Raw genomic sequence first — 18,929 nt, 5'->3', positions numbered from 1 at the left:
TTTTTCCATTTCTTCAGGAATTCCTCGAGTTGACAGATGCTTCTGCTCTAAAACAGAATTGACCACCCAAGATCTGTCATCACATCTCCCTTTATGTTTCCAAAATAGGTTTAAGAAAGAAAAAAATAAGCAAAAACAAAAATACGACTTATTTGTTATTTGCATAGTACAAGCAAGTTAAACCACTGGTAATAAGGGTTTTAATACAATACACACTTTCAAATAATAGCAGGTTTTTTTTAAAAGTTACCTGGCTTCACATTGGCAGCTGGTCACTGGGACAAAAAGCAACGTGAAAAACACAATTAAAGAAATGAGCACCTTTCCCTTCCTAATCTATTGGTGATACTGGAAGATTAAGAAAATAATATTTGCTAGAACTTTAATATTTAGTAAGTGTTAAGACTGTTCTATGAAGTAAACTGTTTCTGATATTTCAAGATGCATAATTTCACAAATTCTCTCTACTGTGTTTATTTTATCCTGCTATGCGGAGAAGACGACAAATACAGTTCTCTATCAGATTCCTCCTCTGTTCCATTCTTTCTTCTTATGACACCCAGAGCAGAGAAACCTAAATAGGAAATTTAAAACACTTGCTACTATAATGATTTCAAATCTCAGCTGCTTCGAAGAATGCCAGCCAACTTAGACAGAGTAGCCAATGCGTTGTAAGCAAATTAGTCTTTTCTTTAAAAGAGCTTTAAGAAACATTCAATTTAGTTAATTACAGCATTCTGCTTTGTAAGCGAACGAATGGGTTCAGATCCATGGCAGCATGGAGGTTTTGCTTTAATTTAAGCAACAGAAATCAATTAGTTGGAATTGAAGTCGTAAATCTTTCACTTGATCCATCTTTCTACATAAAAGCCTCCGGATGTTAATGTATCCTTTGGTGGCTTTATCCGTTATCTGCTGGATCATTTGCATACAGGGATGACACTTCTGTTTCAGCTGCTCTCTTCAGGATTTCCAACAGCACAATGGCCAGTGCTGCTTTTGGGATTTCTTCCAAGTTCTGCATTTCCTGGAAAACAGAACTGGGTGCTTCCTGTAATGAAGAACGTTTCTTTATATTTATTTTGATAGGAAATAAAATGAGCAGCAGAGAGACAGTGAATGCAGTTAGCTGCAGTAGAGGACAAAAAGTTGGTTTATTTTTGGCCCAGGAATAATTGGCCATATACTCAATAATCAGAGCAAAAAGCCAACAGTAACCACTGCATTAGCCTTTGGATATGTACAAAAAGAAGAGCTAATAGCTCCATCTTAGCTATGGTCTAAAAGGTATGCTTCTGTCAATGAAAGGCAGACTTATCTAACCTTCCGTACTTATCCTTGATAAAATCTGTGTTGCCCTCCATGCCATTAAATTTAATATAATTTTCTTGAAATCCTCTACAAGAGGAAAGTAGCTTCCTGTGTTGCTAAGTACCTACCTCTCTGTTCTCCATTATTTGAATTATCGTAGTATCTAGCCATGGTAACACAGTCTGATAATATTACCCGTGAGCTCAACAGACAGTGTTTTTTAGCATCTTCTTTGGAATATGTCCTTCAAAATTCCTGCTTCCTTTTCCGGCTTGACATTAAGTTGCAGACCACTTCAACAGTGTATTGCTGATGAAGAGAAACGACTCATAAACAGAAGTTACATAAAGAGACATATAGGAAGATCCTGCTCTAATTTAAGGAATTAGCTGGCACTCAGGCTTTTATGACTTACTCCAAGCAAAACGTAACAAATGAGGTATGCTTTGTAAGTAAAGTGACAGTACTTCAGAGAACACCCACATTCTGGCTTCAGAACCCCACAGGGTCTCTGCCAGCCCATTTCAGTGATCACAGTCTCTTTCCACACAGCAAAAAGTTCCACTGCTTTCCCCCCACCCCATTTTGCACAGATGTCCAAAGTCATGCTTTCAGTCCTTTTTTTGTCTGATTTGTGATTGTCTGCTTTGTAATTATTTCTCACTGCTAACTTCTAGATGTTCCCCTTTCTAAAAGTAACTTCAGACTTCCCTCAGTTTTGTCCATTAGCTAATTTAACCTAGCACACTATAAAATGCTTCCAAAATTCATTGTGAATGAAAGACAGCTAGCAGTTTAAACACTCTCACTCCACCACAGCAGCAACAATTGCTGCAGCCTGGTTGAACTGCAGAAAAGCTTCTCTTCCCAAACAGCCTTGATGGCATATGCTTACGAAGGCACAGCACACTCCGAATAACACAGGTTTATTAATGGAAATGTTGATCTTATCTTCTTTATGTGCTCCAATTAATATGCATACACTGAAGAATTACATCTACAAGCAGAGTAATTGATGCATATGAGTGTGTGAAGATGGGCACCAGTTTTCAAACAGATATTTGATCACAGCCTCAAATACAATGTGTTTTTTTTTTAAACCAACAATTACTTATTTATTTCCAGACTAAAACAACTTTTTACTAAGCCAGCATTCATTCTTCCAATGGATTACATTTATATTTAACTTAAACCTGCTCTGAGAGTCTCCCTTTAACACAAGTCCTAATCATGGAATTAATTTCTCTTTTTTCATGCTCCCCACCAAATATAGCTCTCAGTAAATACAAGAGAAATCACCATTTACAGAAGGGATATTCCTAACTACCACCAACGTGTAAGTTGACATTAAGTAACACATCACTGCAGGGCATCCTCCCTTTGCAAAGAAGAACATGTTCAGATCTCAAAACATCTCAGTGTTCCCAATGTCATCATAGGGGAAAAAAAAAAAAAAAGAATAAAACCAGCCACCTGTTTTCTCCACACCAACAAGCCATTAGTTAGTAAGAGGCATGACAGCCTTAACTGAAATGAAGCATACCTGAACTCGTACTGAAGAACCGGGCTCTCAGCACAGAGCTTTTTAGCCAAGCCTTCCTTCAGCAAGAAGGGAAAACTTAACTCTGTACACAGTAAAACAAGGTATTACTAGATAAACACTGTGGATAGAGACACGCTCCTAAAACAGTTTAATAACTACTAGAGCTTTTTCCATAAAGGCTCTACAAGATTTGTCTTGTAATAAAAGATGCTTGAAAACAATCCAGTAAATAAACTGGTACTTCAACATCCCCCTTTACATAGCTTCAAAGCAACAGAGAAATAATTCCTCTGAACATGGGCATGTGCTAGAACAAACGTTACCAGGTTTCCTGGCACAGCAACCTCAAAAATGCCTGAAAACGCACTGCAGGATCTCTCAAGAACTTTAAAGTTGGTATGTGCTTTTGAGCATTGCTTCAAAGGTACTCAGCAGCAGAGGCCAAGAGCAGAACAAGGAACGCACCATCATGACTTATTGCCACCTCTAGTAAATGCTACTGCAACTCTTTATTCCAAGCAAAAGATTTTAAAATATTAATCTTCCAACATAAGACCAAAAAACAGAAGGGGAAGAGAGTCCTTGGTTAGTTGATGGAGTTATCTGATGACCCAACTTATGGTCAAGCATTTTCCAGCCTCCTTGCTCATCATTCTATAGTAAAAAAAATAACGCAAATCACCAAATAACTCCCAACAAAGAAGAAAAGCAGTTAAATAGACATAGAAAGCATAGAATTATTTCTATTAAATTATTTCTAATTTAAAAACAGTTATTGCTGCACATTTGTTTTTCACCAAGTATAACTCTGTTGGTAACTTAACTTCTGGGGGAAAAAAAAAAAAGAAAAGCAAATGTAAAATCTGCAGACAGAGCCTACTTTGGTTATAGAACCAAAATAATCAACATTTCTCATACTGAGAGAATGAAATAAGAAATACTGTAATAAATTATTAAAAAATGAGATGAAAGTACAGCCAAAAAATTTTTTTATCAGATTTAAACAATACAGCATAAGCATTTATTTTTCAGAATTTATGGATAACCTTGATATCACCAATTAAATTAATCAAAAAAAGCTTCTGTTTCATTTTTTGTCTTTTTTTTTTTTTAGCTGACACTGTTGTCACTTTGATTTAAAGTGTAAAAGAGAACAATTTTCTCTGAACAAAGCTGGGCTCACTCTCTTATCAGTCAACTGCCCAGTCCTTCTGGCATGAATTTCTGAGTTTCCTAAATCTGTAGCAAGTCTCTTAAATATAGCGCCTGTGGGAATTTCTCTGGAGCCCTGCAGCTCTGTTACACTTCATGTAAACTCACATACAGGTGCAAATCAGGATACCAGCATGAGTCCATCCTTATCACAGATCAATGAATAATGAATACCCAAGTGTGCCAGTTCTATTTGATGGAGAGATTCTGCCTTGGATTCCTACTTCTCCCCTCTGCTGTTCAAAAAAACCCACCCTTATTATCTACAGTTTCTAAACTTTGGGAACACTAAGGCAAAGATTTTCGATTTCTTTAAGTTCATTTCTTCCCTGTAGCTCAAAAATTGCCCGGCTGTCTCCTTCACTGACCTCACTAACATCACTAATACAACGTCTCAAGGGTTGCAAATTGAACAGACCAGAAACACTTGGCCATTACTTCTTCTAAAAGTACTCTGGGCTCAAGTCATGCTGTTTAACCTTTATATCATTTAACAAAATAACTAAGAAATAGATTCTTGCCAACTTCTAACCAGTCACAAGGTCTCAGAATCCAATGGAGAGTTTCTAAAAGACTTAGTCTAACTTGTCTCATTTAATGGTATCTATTTCTGTCTAATTCCAGAGGAAAATGTTCTTCGATGGACAGATGCAATCAAACATGAAAATGTCACACCTCTGAATTGCCTCACCGTTCACAGTGATTACAGCACATACTCCCAGTTTGCACTTGTCAAGAATGTTAATGAATACAATTAGTATTCCCCAGATAATTTGCTGCCAATTCACTATGACACCATCATTGTCCTGTGAGTTATTTAACTGCTCTTCACAGGTACCTTCTTCCAACCAAGAGATATTCATTAAAGCTGACTTTCATTTTAAACACTGTTTTTTCATCAGCACGGATACAATTCAGATACAATAAAGAATAAACGGCCTGTCCTAGAGATCCCTGACTGTCATACCACTTGAAGTTTTCAGATAAGAGAAGACACTTTCAGATTAGTCAGTTTTTAAAGATGAGCAGCAAACAGCATTAGGCCATTCTGCAATATAAGCTGACAGGTAGCAATGCCAGGTCGAGAAGCCTAGCTCTTATCTCTCCCACTTTGCAGCTCTCAGTCTTATCTCCAGCCTGTACCAGGCAGTCTTATCAGCACTGGCAGCTTCCTTGTACACCAGGCATATGTGAAGGGGTTCAGCGCACAGTAATCCAGGTCATTTCCCTGGTAAAGTTGATGGGATGACACTGCAAATATTTGCATCAGTACAGGTGAAAATGTGGCTTTTTAGCCATCTAAAGCCGGCTGCAGCTTACTTAAACTGGATAAGGATCTGTACAACCACCCCTCTCTCCATTCCTGGCTGTGGATACTCATCCAGCTGTACATCAGCAATTTCATACCATTGCACAACCATACGTACAGCACATCAGTTTTGCTGTGAAAGCAACGCCAAAGATCTGGCTACAAGCAGGTTTCCAGGCAGATTCAACCCACCTCAGAGCTTGCTCCAGCCCTGCTGGAACACAAACCTGCTTCCTGGGACAGACAGACTGCTATAGGAAGAAGAGACAGACGAGGTTGCCTAATCAGTTTAAATCACTTCTAACATGAAGCTCTGCTCTGAGTTTTTCCCATGCTAAAGTGCAGGGATAGGAACAAGAATTGTGTGAGCTGGTGATGGAAAACCTTAATAGCAGCGCTGTCAATGGATCGTGGAATTACAGCCAAAAGGAACCACATGCTATAACACCAAAATCCATATTTCAGGAAATGTTTTCAAAATGAAGTTTATCTTGTTTGCTCACACTCAGCCACATATCCAGACTAGTACTACATCAGCCATCAGCCATACAGTTTTATCCAGCAATAGCTCAATTAAAAAATACCCAAAGCAGAGCCCAAAACTTTGCAGGTACATATTCTGAAACTGAGTTTTCAGGCTCACGAACATTTCAACTGTCAGTATATTTAACATGACCAATTTGAGAATTTCCTTGTAAAATAAATTACAGAAAGAGAATGCTGCCTGTTGAGGAATGCACTTAGAATTTGATTTTCTCAATTATAAAATATGATGTGCTTTTAGGATCTTATTTGCATTGCAGAATAAGTCAGACAAGCACAGATATGTTAATTAGGTCTACTGAGAGAGCCCTTCTTATTCCAGCTAGAGGGTTAAATTATTTTCCAGGCAAATTTGCAAAACCCCCACAGAAGCACAGATAATAAACAAGGCAGATCCTGAGGCCGCTGGTTTGCAGGAATACACAAAAACAGTAGAATACTTTTTAAACCCAGCTACTGTGAAAATCTGAAGTACAATTATTACATAAGCCTGATAGAATCCGCCCTTTGAATATTTCTAAGATTACATCACACCTAACAAAAAAAAAAAAAAAAAAGACATTAGGTCAATACAACAATTTGTCTCAATGCCTCTTGTATTTACGCAGATCAATTTACTGAGCTTTGCAGTTAAGAATGATCACTTAGCTATTTTATCCCTGGGGCTCCTGAAAAATCACAGAATACAAGCATTTACTGCTTGGTATTTGCTTCAGTAAATTTTATCCACTGAAAACTTACTCATAGGGCTGAACCAAAAATGTACACAACAACACCAAGAGCACAACTGCTGTTTTTCTCCTCTTGCCCCCTTCTCTGAACAGGGATCACTTCTGCAGTATTGCCATTTGGGAAGGACCATGTACTAAGGTAATACCACTGCTGTTTATCTCACCACTCTTTTAATGGAAGTAATACTATTTTGAGTAAGAAGTGAAAATCCAGCAGAAATAGATGCGTGAGAAAGTGAGCATTCTTAAACTAACAGAGCATTCTTCCTGCATAATTCATTTCATAAAGATATTTGTTTTCCAAGGTGTCCCAACTTTTCATGTGTACAAGCAGTGCAAAAGCTTGCAGGAATAAAGTCTACCATCTGCTGCCTGCTCTCCAATAAATAAACCTAGGCTCATCATAAGCTGTTTACATATCAACTTTTTCCATCTTCTCTAAAGTGTTCCTAACTTACTAAAACGTAGTACTTTGAGAAACCAAGTTATTTATAATTAAATGACCGTTGTGAAGTCTGCACCAATCATTTTAGAACATTATGCTGCAATGAGCTAACCCACATTGTTTCCAATGCATAAGTCTGAGGAAGACATAGATTGCATCTTTACAATGCAAAAAGAGCTAGGAGTTGTGACTGAACTATTTATATTTAATATTCTTCCCTCTATCTTATGATAAAGTCCCAATGATTGACCAACTTAGCTTAATGGCTAACAGTTTTTTTAATTTTTCCTATTAACATGCAGAAGTCCTCGATGTGCCCAATGTGTAATACATGTAGATATAGATCTGTATGCAGACTTTATATAAAGACTTCCTTTTGTTAATAAAAACTTACAACCTATACAAGATAAAAACAGGTTGCAAAATATTCCACGAAATATTCGTAATAATCCCATATTTGAAATATATAGGCAGTATTATTAATGAAGTATATTGCTGTTATATTCATCCAAAACAGGAAACAGTTAATGACTTATGAATTATTTCATATAGGCAAGTTTAACCTTTAGCTTTCAAAGCTATTAAGATCCCAATGTAAATTGAATTCCACTGCTATGGATTTTCTTTATGAAATTAATTTGTCAACTTGTGTTTCTTATCATGCTTGTCCAGGATGAAAGAAGAATTAAATGATTTACTTTCTTAAATGATTAAGTGAAAAGGCATTTAAGCAGAAAACAGACTTAATCACCAAGGACAGAAATATCAAGTAAATAATTTGTACATAATCAAAATGGCTTAGGTTGGAAGGGACCCAAAAGATCATCTAGTTCCAACCCCTCTGCCATAGGCAGGGTTGCCAGCCACTAGATCAGGTTGCTGTAATGGTTGTCTCAGATCACCTCCTTGCCTTGCATGTGCCTTCACTTTCTTCCATGACCTTCCCAGGCACAGACATGAGGCTCACCAGCCTGTAGCTTGCTGGGTCTTCCTTTCTCCCTTTTATAAAAACGGTTGTGATGTTTCCCTTTCTCCAGTCACCAAGGACTTCACCTGACAGCCATGACTTTTCAAATATGATAGAGAGAGCAACTTGGAAACCACATCAGCCAGTTCCTTTAGGAGCCTGAGATGCATGTCATCCAGCTCCACAAGACCTTTACATGTTCAGCTTTGAGACTCTTCTCTGTCATTCAGCAGAGAATGAATACATCCCTCTCCCCCCACTGAAATCTAATTTAAATCTCCGGTGATAAGCCCAGCCAGCTTGCTACCCAACCCAGAATACTCTTGCGCCTCCTGAGCAGTTGCATCCCATCCAATGTCAACACGCATAGTCTACTGAATCTATACTGTTGATCTTGTAAGGATGCTGCTAACGTGTATGGAGAAGTTGAAGAAAGAAGGCATGTTGCAGTGTATTTAAATCATGAGACTGCATAACTGGTTTAGATGCTGATATGTGAATTCATCCTGCTTTGCAATAGTTAAGAAAGAGAAAAGAGAGAGAGTGAAGATAAATGGAACCGACAACAATTCTCTGATGACACCATCGAAGAGTGTGGAAAAACTACAAAACTATAAAGCCCCTGAGAGTGAGACACATTCCATTAGTGCCCACAAAAGTGGATCTGGTATAGTCCCATATCTCACAAATGCTGAGTAAAGTCAGTTTCAAAATGACCTTACACCCTAGTCCTCATTTAGCCTTCAAATGCACAAAAATTGCCAGTGTATCTCAGATACACCATGTCAGCATTCAGTCAAGATACTGTCACGTCCATTCTTCTTAATATGAATATAATCTTGGGCTCACAATCACACATTAAGAAATAGAATATCTTTTTAAACAGTGTCAGAAGACTCAAACGAAGAACCTTCTGATTATTTCTGCCTTAACTGTTAGCAGCTGAGTTCTCTTTGCTATAAAAGAAAATACTGTATTTTATTTGGGACAGAAGTGTCTTGATAGCAAAAAAACCCACAAAGTTTCAGCTTTCTAATTGAAGTACATATAAAATATTAACCCTGTTTTCCTGTTAAATGGCTGACATCTTCATCTTCCACCAAAGATAAATTATTTTTCCTTACAAGTTTGCATGCAAAGAACCTGGCCATCATGAGCAGATGGCGCAGCGTGATCGAGCATCACAAGCCCTTTCAGCAACAACCACCCGCTTCCCCAGCACACGCTACTTAATACAAACACATCCCTTTTCACACTGATAAAAAATTAATCATATTTTATATAGAAAGACAAGTTTCCTTTTTTATTATTTAGTAACTTGTGATTCTAGCTTCAGTTTCATCCTCGTGAAACAGAAATATGCACAAAATAAGGAAATCACACTGAAATGCTTTCCATCCTTTGCTGCAGAGAAATCCCCACATGCTCTGTGACAGCTTGCTGCATGCGGGGATGGCTCTCTCCAGCTTGCTCAAGATGCAGCATAAGCATTTTTGGAATCCTGCACCACTTCTGCGCTCTTGGTTTGGCTATTTTTTAACTAAAGAGAAAAAGAACCTCGGCATTTACAATCTCAGTTACATACATGAAGCAAGCAGAGGTGAAAGGCAAGCAAAATGTCTACCTCACATCAGGCCATTCCTAACTCCTTCCAGATGTGCCCCATTATCAAACAGCAATGCAGTTTCATCCGAACATCAAAAAGCACCAGATGAAGAGATTGCCCATTTTTAGATTTCTCTTACCCATCCAACTCCAGCATCAGATAGCAAATAATATTTTAATGCTTATTTCAATGACGAAGGCTGGAATTCTTGTCATTTCTAAATTAAAAAACAGATTTTAGCAGGCCAAGCTGTGACAAGGGAGGTTCCTCAGAGGACTCCAGCAGCATTTTGCCTTCAGTCTTTTTATTTGTTTTTCCCAAAGCTGGTTTGTACGCACTTTCCACATAACACAGGCAGCTCATGCAGCCTGTAGCTGAGAACCAGCCCGTAACAGGTGCGCTCCTACAAAGTAGGAGCCAAGCTCTGTTTTCCTCAGCACTTGAATAGCAAGCAGCTCATCTCAAACTGATATTTTCAGTTGTTGAAATAAGCTGTAAGAAATAAGGAGATAAGTATGACTGGATGAAAGAGAGCATTTCTGATACCATTCTCACGATGTATTTTCCATTGCTACAGAAATTGAGGCAGGCAAATGATAACAACAAAATGTGTGTCAGCTTCCTCTAAGGGCTCTGGTTCCCCAGTAACACAAATTTATACCAGGATAGATAATGAGGTTCAGACTCATAGGTGCCTACTTGGCCATCAGTGTATGGACTAACCTGTATTTGTAAGTTGCACACTAAGGACTACATACATTTAAAGCCTGATGTTTCATCAAATTGAAACTACAGAGCGATGACTCAAAAATGATGGACTTCCAATTTAAGGTATTCAAGTAGTGTTTCCCAAGTGGCTCCATCAAGCAAATAGCAGGAAAAGAGAAGAGCCAGTATAATGTTACCAGTCAATCATTCGAATAAGAGCTGAGAAAAACAAGGTTTCACAAATAGTAGAAATTTCTCATTTTACCACTCTGTGGCAAAGTGCAAGCGGTACCTTATCTCAGCGAGTAAATGTCTTGCTTCAGGTCAATGCCCTGGCAGGGGCAAATTTCTTCCCAAGGTGCTTTAATGGATGGAATGACACAGTGCTGAGACATAACCTGCAGTTCAAGGAATTATTTTGATAAAACCATGCTGGGAACTGACTCATCTGCTATTCTGAGAACTTGATGCTTTACAGAGAGAAGTAATTCTCAGTGTACTAACCCAGCAAGTACTATGATCCTCAGACTCCGTCGCAATGGGAAGCACTCACACACCATTCAGTTTTGACCTCTCAAGATCTTACAAAATCTCTGGGTTAGAATCAAAGGTGTTTCTAGTTTTCATTCTTCAAATTCATTGTGATCTGCAATATTTAACATTAAACCTAATTCCACTTAGATGACTGAGAAATTGTTTTAAATAAATCAGTTCATGTACCATAATACTAATAAATGTGAAAATAGTAATGGTCATGACAAATACATTCAGAGAGTTATCACAAATGTGCGAATGATTAATTAAAAAACATACATTAGGTGTTGTTCCTTCTTATGAAATTCAAGGGCAGAAAATGCCCTACGACATTGGGAAGGGTGGGAACCACACAGAAAAGGACATCTACTACTAATCTTAAGATAAAAACATTTCAACACTAGTTATTTGTATTGCAAACCGGAAAAAAAAAAAAACTTGGATGAATCAGCACTGCATATTCCTCAAGACACACAGATGCAAACATGTTGGTTTGTTTTTAAGTATCTTCCCAGTATTATCATCAATCAAGTTCAACAAACCAAAGTATATCTCTCTACTTTCTGTTTTTTTTTCACTGAAGTGCAACATATATAACTTTTTATCATGCATCTCTGCACACAACAGAATGCAACACCAGAAGAAGTGCTTTACTCCGTTAGATATTAGCCACACTAAAAGTGCAAGACAACATATCTGTTAATACAATACATTCTTATAATACTCTGCTATTGACACGCAAACACCAAAACGAAACAAAGGATATCATTTTTGCAGGAAGCTACCATAACCACAGCAAACTGCAAAACAACACCTTCTTACTAATTGATACATTCTACTTGGCACCATGCTGACCAGTCAACTCACAGCATTTAAAATTCAAGATGCAAGATCTTCTGTTTTTATAAGTTAATTTACTGTAAGAAATGTGATTTTATCATCAGTGAAACAGTACGAAAGCAGAACAGTAAAAAACAACATTCAGAGTTACAATTTATTTTTTACATCCTTGAAAACTGAAGTTCTCTGTATACGCGGAAAAAAACCCACCACAATAAGAATTATTGAAGTACCAGAGCTTCAGCTTATCTTGACTAATATTGCTATTATTGATGAGACAGAAAATACAAACAATATCCATTAAAGCACATTCTCTAGGTAGAATCCTTTTGTTTTGCCTGAATTAGTTTACATACTGCAGTAAACTTGGAACTCTTTTGAAACAGTTCCAAAAATTGAAAATATAGACACAGATAGAAAGCACATCTCCTGTGTTACAATCAAGATCCAACAGAATAGAACCTCTCAAAAAAAACCAATCTGAGTTCCTAAGACTTGTGGCTCTGTCATAAAGCAGCACTAGTTTAAAGGCAGTTCTCTCCCATAAACAAAACAGTAAAATTTCATAATATCACCTACTAAGCAAACACTAAATTTAGCTGAAAATAAACAACCAAAAAAAATTTTTTTTAAACAAGAAAAGGTAGTAGGTCATAGGATTTCAGAAATATTCAAGCCTGATAGAAAGACTATGTCTCTATGAACTTAAGGAGATCGTTTTTATCTAGGTTGCAAATTATCTAGATTTAATAAATTATCCAGATTGAAAGTGAGCCATACATCTTACTAATACATTTAAAAATCAAGGACAAAATAGGAAGAGAAAAAAAAAAAAAATTAAGCATAAGGTTCAGAGCCTGTTTTGCTATATTTGCTGTGGGCACAAGATCTTTTTCAGAGGCATCATGTGAAAGAGCCCATTTCACACAATGTAGCTGCTGCATTGCTTTCACATGCACAGCCTTACATGACAATTATTTTGATCCATCTGCCTCAAACACCACCATACTTCATCTGCAGCCCTTTCTTCTCCACTTTTCCTATGCGATATTTGATTAGCAAACACCTACACTTGGAATCCTTTCTAAAATACTGTTCTTTATTCTGTGTCCTTTACACAACAAATTCTTAAGGGGGAAAAAAAAAAAAAGAAACATAATACAAATATATACTTTTTAAGCTGCTTACTACAAAATAATGCAAGACCTGAACAGCAAATCATTTTTGAAATAACATTTGCCTATGATCTGACCTATACTGTAGAACACTGAACATTAGAAATTGCAAAAATAGCTGCATAAAAAAATAAAACTCAATCTTTTCTTTCTTGTCCAGCAACAGATTGTTTTAGTAACAGCAATCTGTTAGACAAATGAAAAGAAGAAATTACCAGGCATCAGACTGTATTAAGAGTCACAAGACAGTGAGTCATAACACAGCAAGCCAAGTAAACTGACCAAGGACTGTGAGAGCTTGCATTTCTTGCATTCCTACAGCTAAAAGATTCAGAGAAGCTACTCTCTGAACAGAAAGGTCTGCCTGAACTGCAGTAAGCAAATAGGAACACCTGTGCACCTGCTGAGAATCGGGGAAGAAGTTTTTACCTCCAGGGATAAAGCATCAAGAAGAAACTGTTCATCTACCCTTGTTACCAGAAAGCCTTCACTAGTATCAGCTGGGAAAGAGTTTGCCTAGGAAGTCTGTGGAATGTCCATTACTGGAGGTTTCTAAAAAGACGAGTCAGACAAGTTTGTGAAAGGTGGTTTAGGTACAGCTGATACCTCACAGAGAAGACAGACATCAATGACTTTTTAAGATACCCTTACATGTATCTTTTTCCTCCAAGGTACTGAATTTTGGCTGTTTCCAGTTTGGTAGACTCAAACTCTGCATTTTTCTCTAGTGACTGTGCAGTAGGAAACCAAAGATAATCAAAGCATACAGAAGTATTAAAATTGTTTTTAACACAGTACACTGGCTGATGGCTCTTTCTCTGTAAATGATCTTTGGTAAAGAAAAGAAAAAAACGGCACTTTTTCAGTTACTTTCTTTTCCTTCCCTTCTTAATCAACAGATTCAGGTAACTCGATGCTAATGCTGTTATGTTGATCAGGGCACTACTCTTCATATTTACCTCAACTTGATCACTGATAATTTTTTTCTGCATTAAAGAAGTTTGGTACATTCCAACTAATAGTAATATAACAAATTCAAAAAAAAAAAAAAAAAAAAGGTTGAAGCAAAACAAATCCTTTGCACAGGACTTAGATTTTTTTTATATTCAGTGGAAATGATTTTTTATTACCATGGTCTCCGCACTTGCATTTCACTCAATTGACAGCAAGTGCTTACTTTTCATAAATAAATCCTCCTGAGCATGGTGAATCATGGACTCCAGGACTTTGCATTATGGCATGCTGGTTGGTGCAACAGGGAGGGTGTGTATGGAAGCATTTGTGCAAGAATGAAGTGTTTCACAAAAGCAGTTCACATTTCTAATTTATTGAATTTTATTGTTGAAAAAACTTATTGTACAATGGTATACATTGTGACACAAAGTCATATTTCTCAATTACTTTTCAATTTCTGAATTATTTTTCTTAACAAATCAAATCACAAATTCATCCAAGTTAAAGAACTAGATTTAGCTTGTCTTTGCAGTCTCCAATTCTTCCCCCTTCAAGTCTTGCTTAAATTATAGCCACAGTTTCAGCAAATATTATGAGGAATCATTTCCTCAGTGAACTATATTATGCAACAAGAACTCAGAAACAGATTCATACTTTTGAAATACTTTACAAATAAATATCCTTTTCTGTTTGGTTCCTCAGCAGTTCCTCTTAACTCTAAAGCTTTTTATGTGAAGCAGATAATATTCTTTCCAATTAGCAAAGATACCAGCTGCTCTCACATAGCTTATTTACTAATTAAAAGCTATCAGATTTATAAAATATAAAAGCTAAGCATCTACAAAAGATGTGGCTACTTTACACTGCCTGAAATGTTTCAGTATTTCTCTCATTCTAGTGAGCTCCACGTGCAAAGAAAATCTTTCTAATGTGTTCTCATTTAAAAGAAACCATCAACAAACACTTTAATGAGATGAAATAGATTTATGAATAGCGTTTTCAAAGAAAACAGGTGTTAAACTAATAAAAGGCATATATATACCAAAGTCATCTTAAAGGAATTCGACAATAAAAATTAATTCATACAATAAATAGCATTTAATGCACACAAAAATGCCAACTAAATCATGAATCACTTTCATTACCTGACAAGAGCGAAACTGATTGACCAGCAGTGTGCATCTCTGTGGGTCTTTTCTTCCATCTAAACTGTCCAGTTCAGCTGCTACTTGATTTAGTTCCTCATCGGCATAGTAGAACTGAGCAAGGAGCTGCGGGTCTGTTCTCTGTGTAGAAGAGATGCATAGAATGTTGCGTTACAGAACATTACATTACTTCTGCACAATTAAAAACATACTCCAGTGAATTATATTGATTGGAATTTATTTTTTAAGTCATTTAAGCCAGATTAGTAGAGCATCAGCACAAAAAGAATGACACTGAGACATTTACATAGACTTACAAAATCTTCCTACCTTGAAGAAAAAAATCTCTCCTCCAACAAAGCGGGTATTATTAAACTACTGTTATCTCCAGAACCATCCTGGCATTCTCACTCATGGTGGCATAATTGCCTAGTGGACAAACAACTGAATCACAAGCTTTGTTTATTAAATAAAAGCTTGCTTCAATTTTGGCAAAACAAGAGAACAACCACCACGTGCTGCCAACACAAAGCCATGCGAGGGGCCTTCAGGAGAAGCTTCTACAGCTGCTGGTTGGACTCATGACCACTGCAGTGACTCCTGAAATCCAACCATCAGCAGAGGTTTATGGACTCCGGTGAGATCTGCCTGAGCATTCTCTTTTCTGGGCTAAGTTGTCCAGCTCTCTCAGGCTCTCCTCAGCAACAGAAATGGTGAGAACACAGAAAGTAACGTGAAATATCACGTATTCACAAAATACAACTCTGGCAGAAAAAACCCTTTGGGCTTTTGCATTACACAAGCATTATATCTACAGAGCTGTACAGTCACACAGTTAACTACTGTGAGACCTGGTCTCATTAGTGATGCTACAGACCGCCTCGCCGGTGCATGCTGCATGGTTTCTCAACTAGCAATTTAATAGCACAACAACAACAGCCTTCCCTGAAAGCAAACACACCAGCTCCTGTTCCTACATGTCCTACTTATGCATGAATATAATGATTTTAGGCTATCTTTCAGCTTTCTACATTGGTAGTTCACACCATTTGAACTGGGAGGCAAGTCAGAAATACTTTTTAAGTTGATGAAACATAGTAATGAAAGTAATAGTAATGAAAACTAGGATTTTTTTTTAAGCAGGAAACCAGTTGCTTACTACAAAATAAAAGACAGAAAGCCTTGGCAATCTTTAGATTTTTCCTCTGCATTCTTTCAATGTTGTCTTTTATTAAGCAGCTACAGTACACTGAGCATAAACTGTGAGACATTTAAATTTCAGTTTCATTAAAGCCTTGATAGAAAAACACTCAGGGAGAGAGATAAAGCTTGTACACGGGGAATAAACAAAATCTAGAATTAAGGACACTATGGAGAGACCCTACAACTGAATTACTTAATTTTGTTGAGTTTAGCACAAAATTCTCACAGCTCCCTTAACCAATTATTTTTATTATATCTGGTGTTTACATTTTCCTTTAGTATTTACTGACATCAAGAAAACTTTCTAGATAAAATCGTTAACCAAAGACACAGGAATTCATGCATGGAAGTGTGGCAAAACACAACTTATTTATATGCATCTAAATTGCACTGCAGAAGCAAAATAAGGCAATTTGTTGAGTGGTTCCAAGCTAAAAAAGCAAATGTAAGACCAAGGCAGTTAGCTCCCATGTGGCTGATATTTTAAATTGGAGAAACAAAAGTTTTAATTGAGTTCTCTCGCCTGTGTTATGTTTGTTGTGGATTAGTATCGTGATCTTTGATTAATTGTGTCAATCATGTGGGACCTGGCAAGACAAACCTGCATGAGATTTTAAATCTCCTAGCAGGGAGGCATTTAAAGTCGATGCCCACAACTTTCTAAATTCAATTTGTTCCAACCAGTATGAGAGAAGAGGTAACACCATACTCTGTGCCAATTTTTGCTTTCAGTTTGTGCAAAACGTGGTTCAAATGATTCTATCAGAATAGATTACTACTCACTGGCAGAGTAACAGTTAGTATTTCTCATCTTCAACTGTTCAAGTTAATAGAAAAACTACATTTAAGTGCACCTAACAAAGAACCTATCGCTTAATATTCTATTTGTTTCCAGAATTAACCACATTTACAATCAAATTTGTTCATCTAGATTTTTGTTGTGACTAGCTGGATTCATCCCCTAGGTATTGGATCTTGCCTTTTTCCACTAGAGCATCATGTGTTGCAGCTACTTCTGTTATTTTCGTATCCACAGACTGCAGGAACCCTTGCTGCCACATTGCCCTTGTACAACCCGTACAGATCTTTGTTCCTGTTCTGTTGGGGTGGTAACAGATAAAAAACATAGCCAAACACCACCCTGAGCCTGAGCTCTTCACATAGGAGTCTCCTCCACTGTACAAGAACATCTTGTATTCCCTCTGATGTTTTTCTGCATTTCACAAGTCATATTCTAAAAGATTCAGCCCACCAAGTGATGCAGGTTATCCTCATGTATCCTCATAATTGCCAGCATGTGACAAACCAATGCAGGACTGCATTCACCACAGATTCAAAATCAGCTTTTTGTGCATTGGTAATTATTTATTATCCTCATTTATAAGATATACATCAGGTATTGCTCCAGTCAATACAAAGATAGGAATTGGATAACATCAGTTACAGTAATAGTTCATTATTCCTTCTATTAGGAAAGATCACTCACAGAATTTTTTTGATGTGTGCATTCTCACCCAACAGCGCACACACACTTATTTCTTATTAGGCATTACTCTTCATTCTCAGCTCATCGTGTCAGAGATTTAATGCAGAAGGCTGCCTGCCATTGCCAAGTTCAGTACTGAACAGCCCACGTGAGAAGCTGTATTAACTACCAAACTGGTTACATACAGATTTTACCAGCAAATTCCCACCTAGATTACGGCAGTTCGGTTTACTGCACAATAAATTCTGATTTCATTTTTATAAGGATTTACATCGACTATAAGAGAGTGGTAAAAGGAAAACACCTTAGGTTTAAGTAAGCTGTCAGATACAGGTTATTAGATGAGTAACAGGTCTGTAAGATTACACGATATCAGTTGAAAAGATACTATTCTCATATCTTGTAAACAAGCTGGCCTTTATCAAAAACAGAAGTTGTCACTTAAAAAAAAAGAAAAAGTGTAAGCAGACTGAAAAAGAAGAAATTCTAGCTCACACATCCTAACACAGGACAGAAGCTAGCAGCCAGACAGAAAACAGATACTATAAAGAGAAGACAAGGTGCTAAGAGTAATCTTAAACCAGTCAGTAATTCCAGAATTGTTTTCAAAATCAAGTTTCCAGAAATAAGGATTTTTCTAGTATAGAATTTCCTTGTTTTGAAACAAGATTTGAAGCATCTTCTGTATGATTTTCATGTCACCTTTTGAGCATACTGCTTTTTTTTTTTTTTTTCCCAACTAGCTCACATAAAATATGCATGGTCTTATAAATATAACAGACAGCAGCCCATAAGTTGAACACCAAGGAACATTTTCCCCAGATTTCTATGGTCCTTCATAGAGGATTTTAAGTTCCTCTATATAAATGAAGCCTCCACAACCACCATCAAAATAGAAAGGGAAGATGTCATCAACACCAATAAGCCAAAGAATAGACTGAAACAAAATGAAGCAGAGAGATGAACAAAATCCTAGCTAGTGATACTGTTATTTCCTGATTTTCCAGAAAATAACATTCATCATGTTTGAATTGCTGATATAAAGGTTTCAGAACAACAGATAAAGCCCAACCCTGCTTAAATAAAATTCACGGACTTGATATGAAAAGCTCCTTGGTTGTCCTTTTGAAGTTCTTCAGTATCTTAAGTATTCACAGCTCTCCTACATGCTCAAGCCCTGATCTGACCCTAATCGAATGAAACTACATGGAAATTTT

At 37.0% G+C, this 18,929-nt stretch overlaps 1 protein-coding gene across 1 annotated transcript in view; it reads right to left on the bottom strand.

The window, feature by feature from the left end:
* Positions 1-18,929, bottom strand: part of ZFYVE28 (zinc finger FYVE-type containing 28) — a gene marked incomplete at both ends in the record, with an annotated part of 146,300 nt that overhangs the window by 60,265 nt on the left and 67,106 nt on the right. Inside the window, one exon of the mRNA XM_079534670.1 lies at positions 15,024-15,164. Coding sequence (XP_079390796.1) covers positions 15,024-15,164 — 141 coding nt within the window. The remainder of the gene's footprint in view (positions 1-15,023; positions 15,165-18,929) is intronic.

The sequence above is a fragment of the Tetrao urogallus genome (genome assembly GCF_951394365.1).
Source record: "Tetrao urogallus genome assembly, chromosome: 4".
Classification (NCBI taxonomy): Eukaryota; Metazoa; Chordata; class Aves; order Galliformes; family Phasianidae; genus Tetrao; species Tetrao urogallus.
Note: the sequence above shows the minus strand (reverse complement) of the source record. Positions and strands in the feature narration are given on the sequence as shown.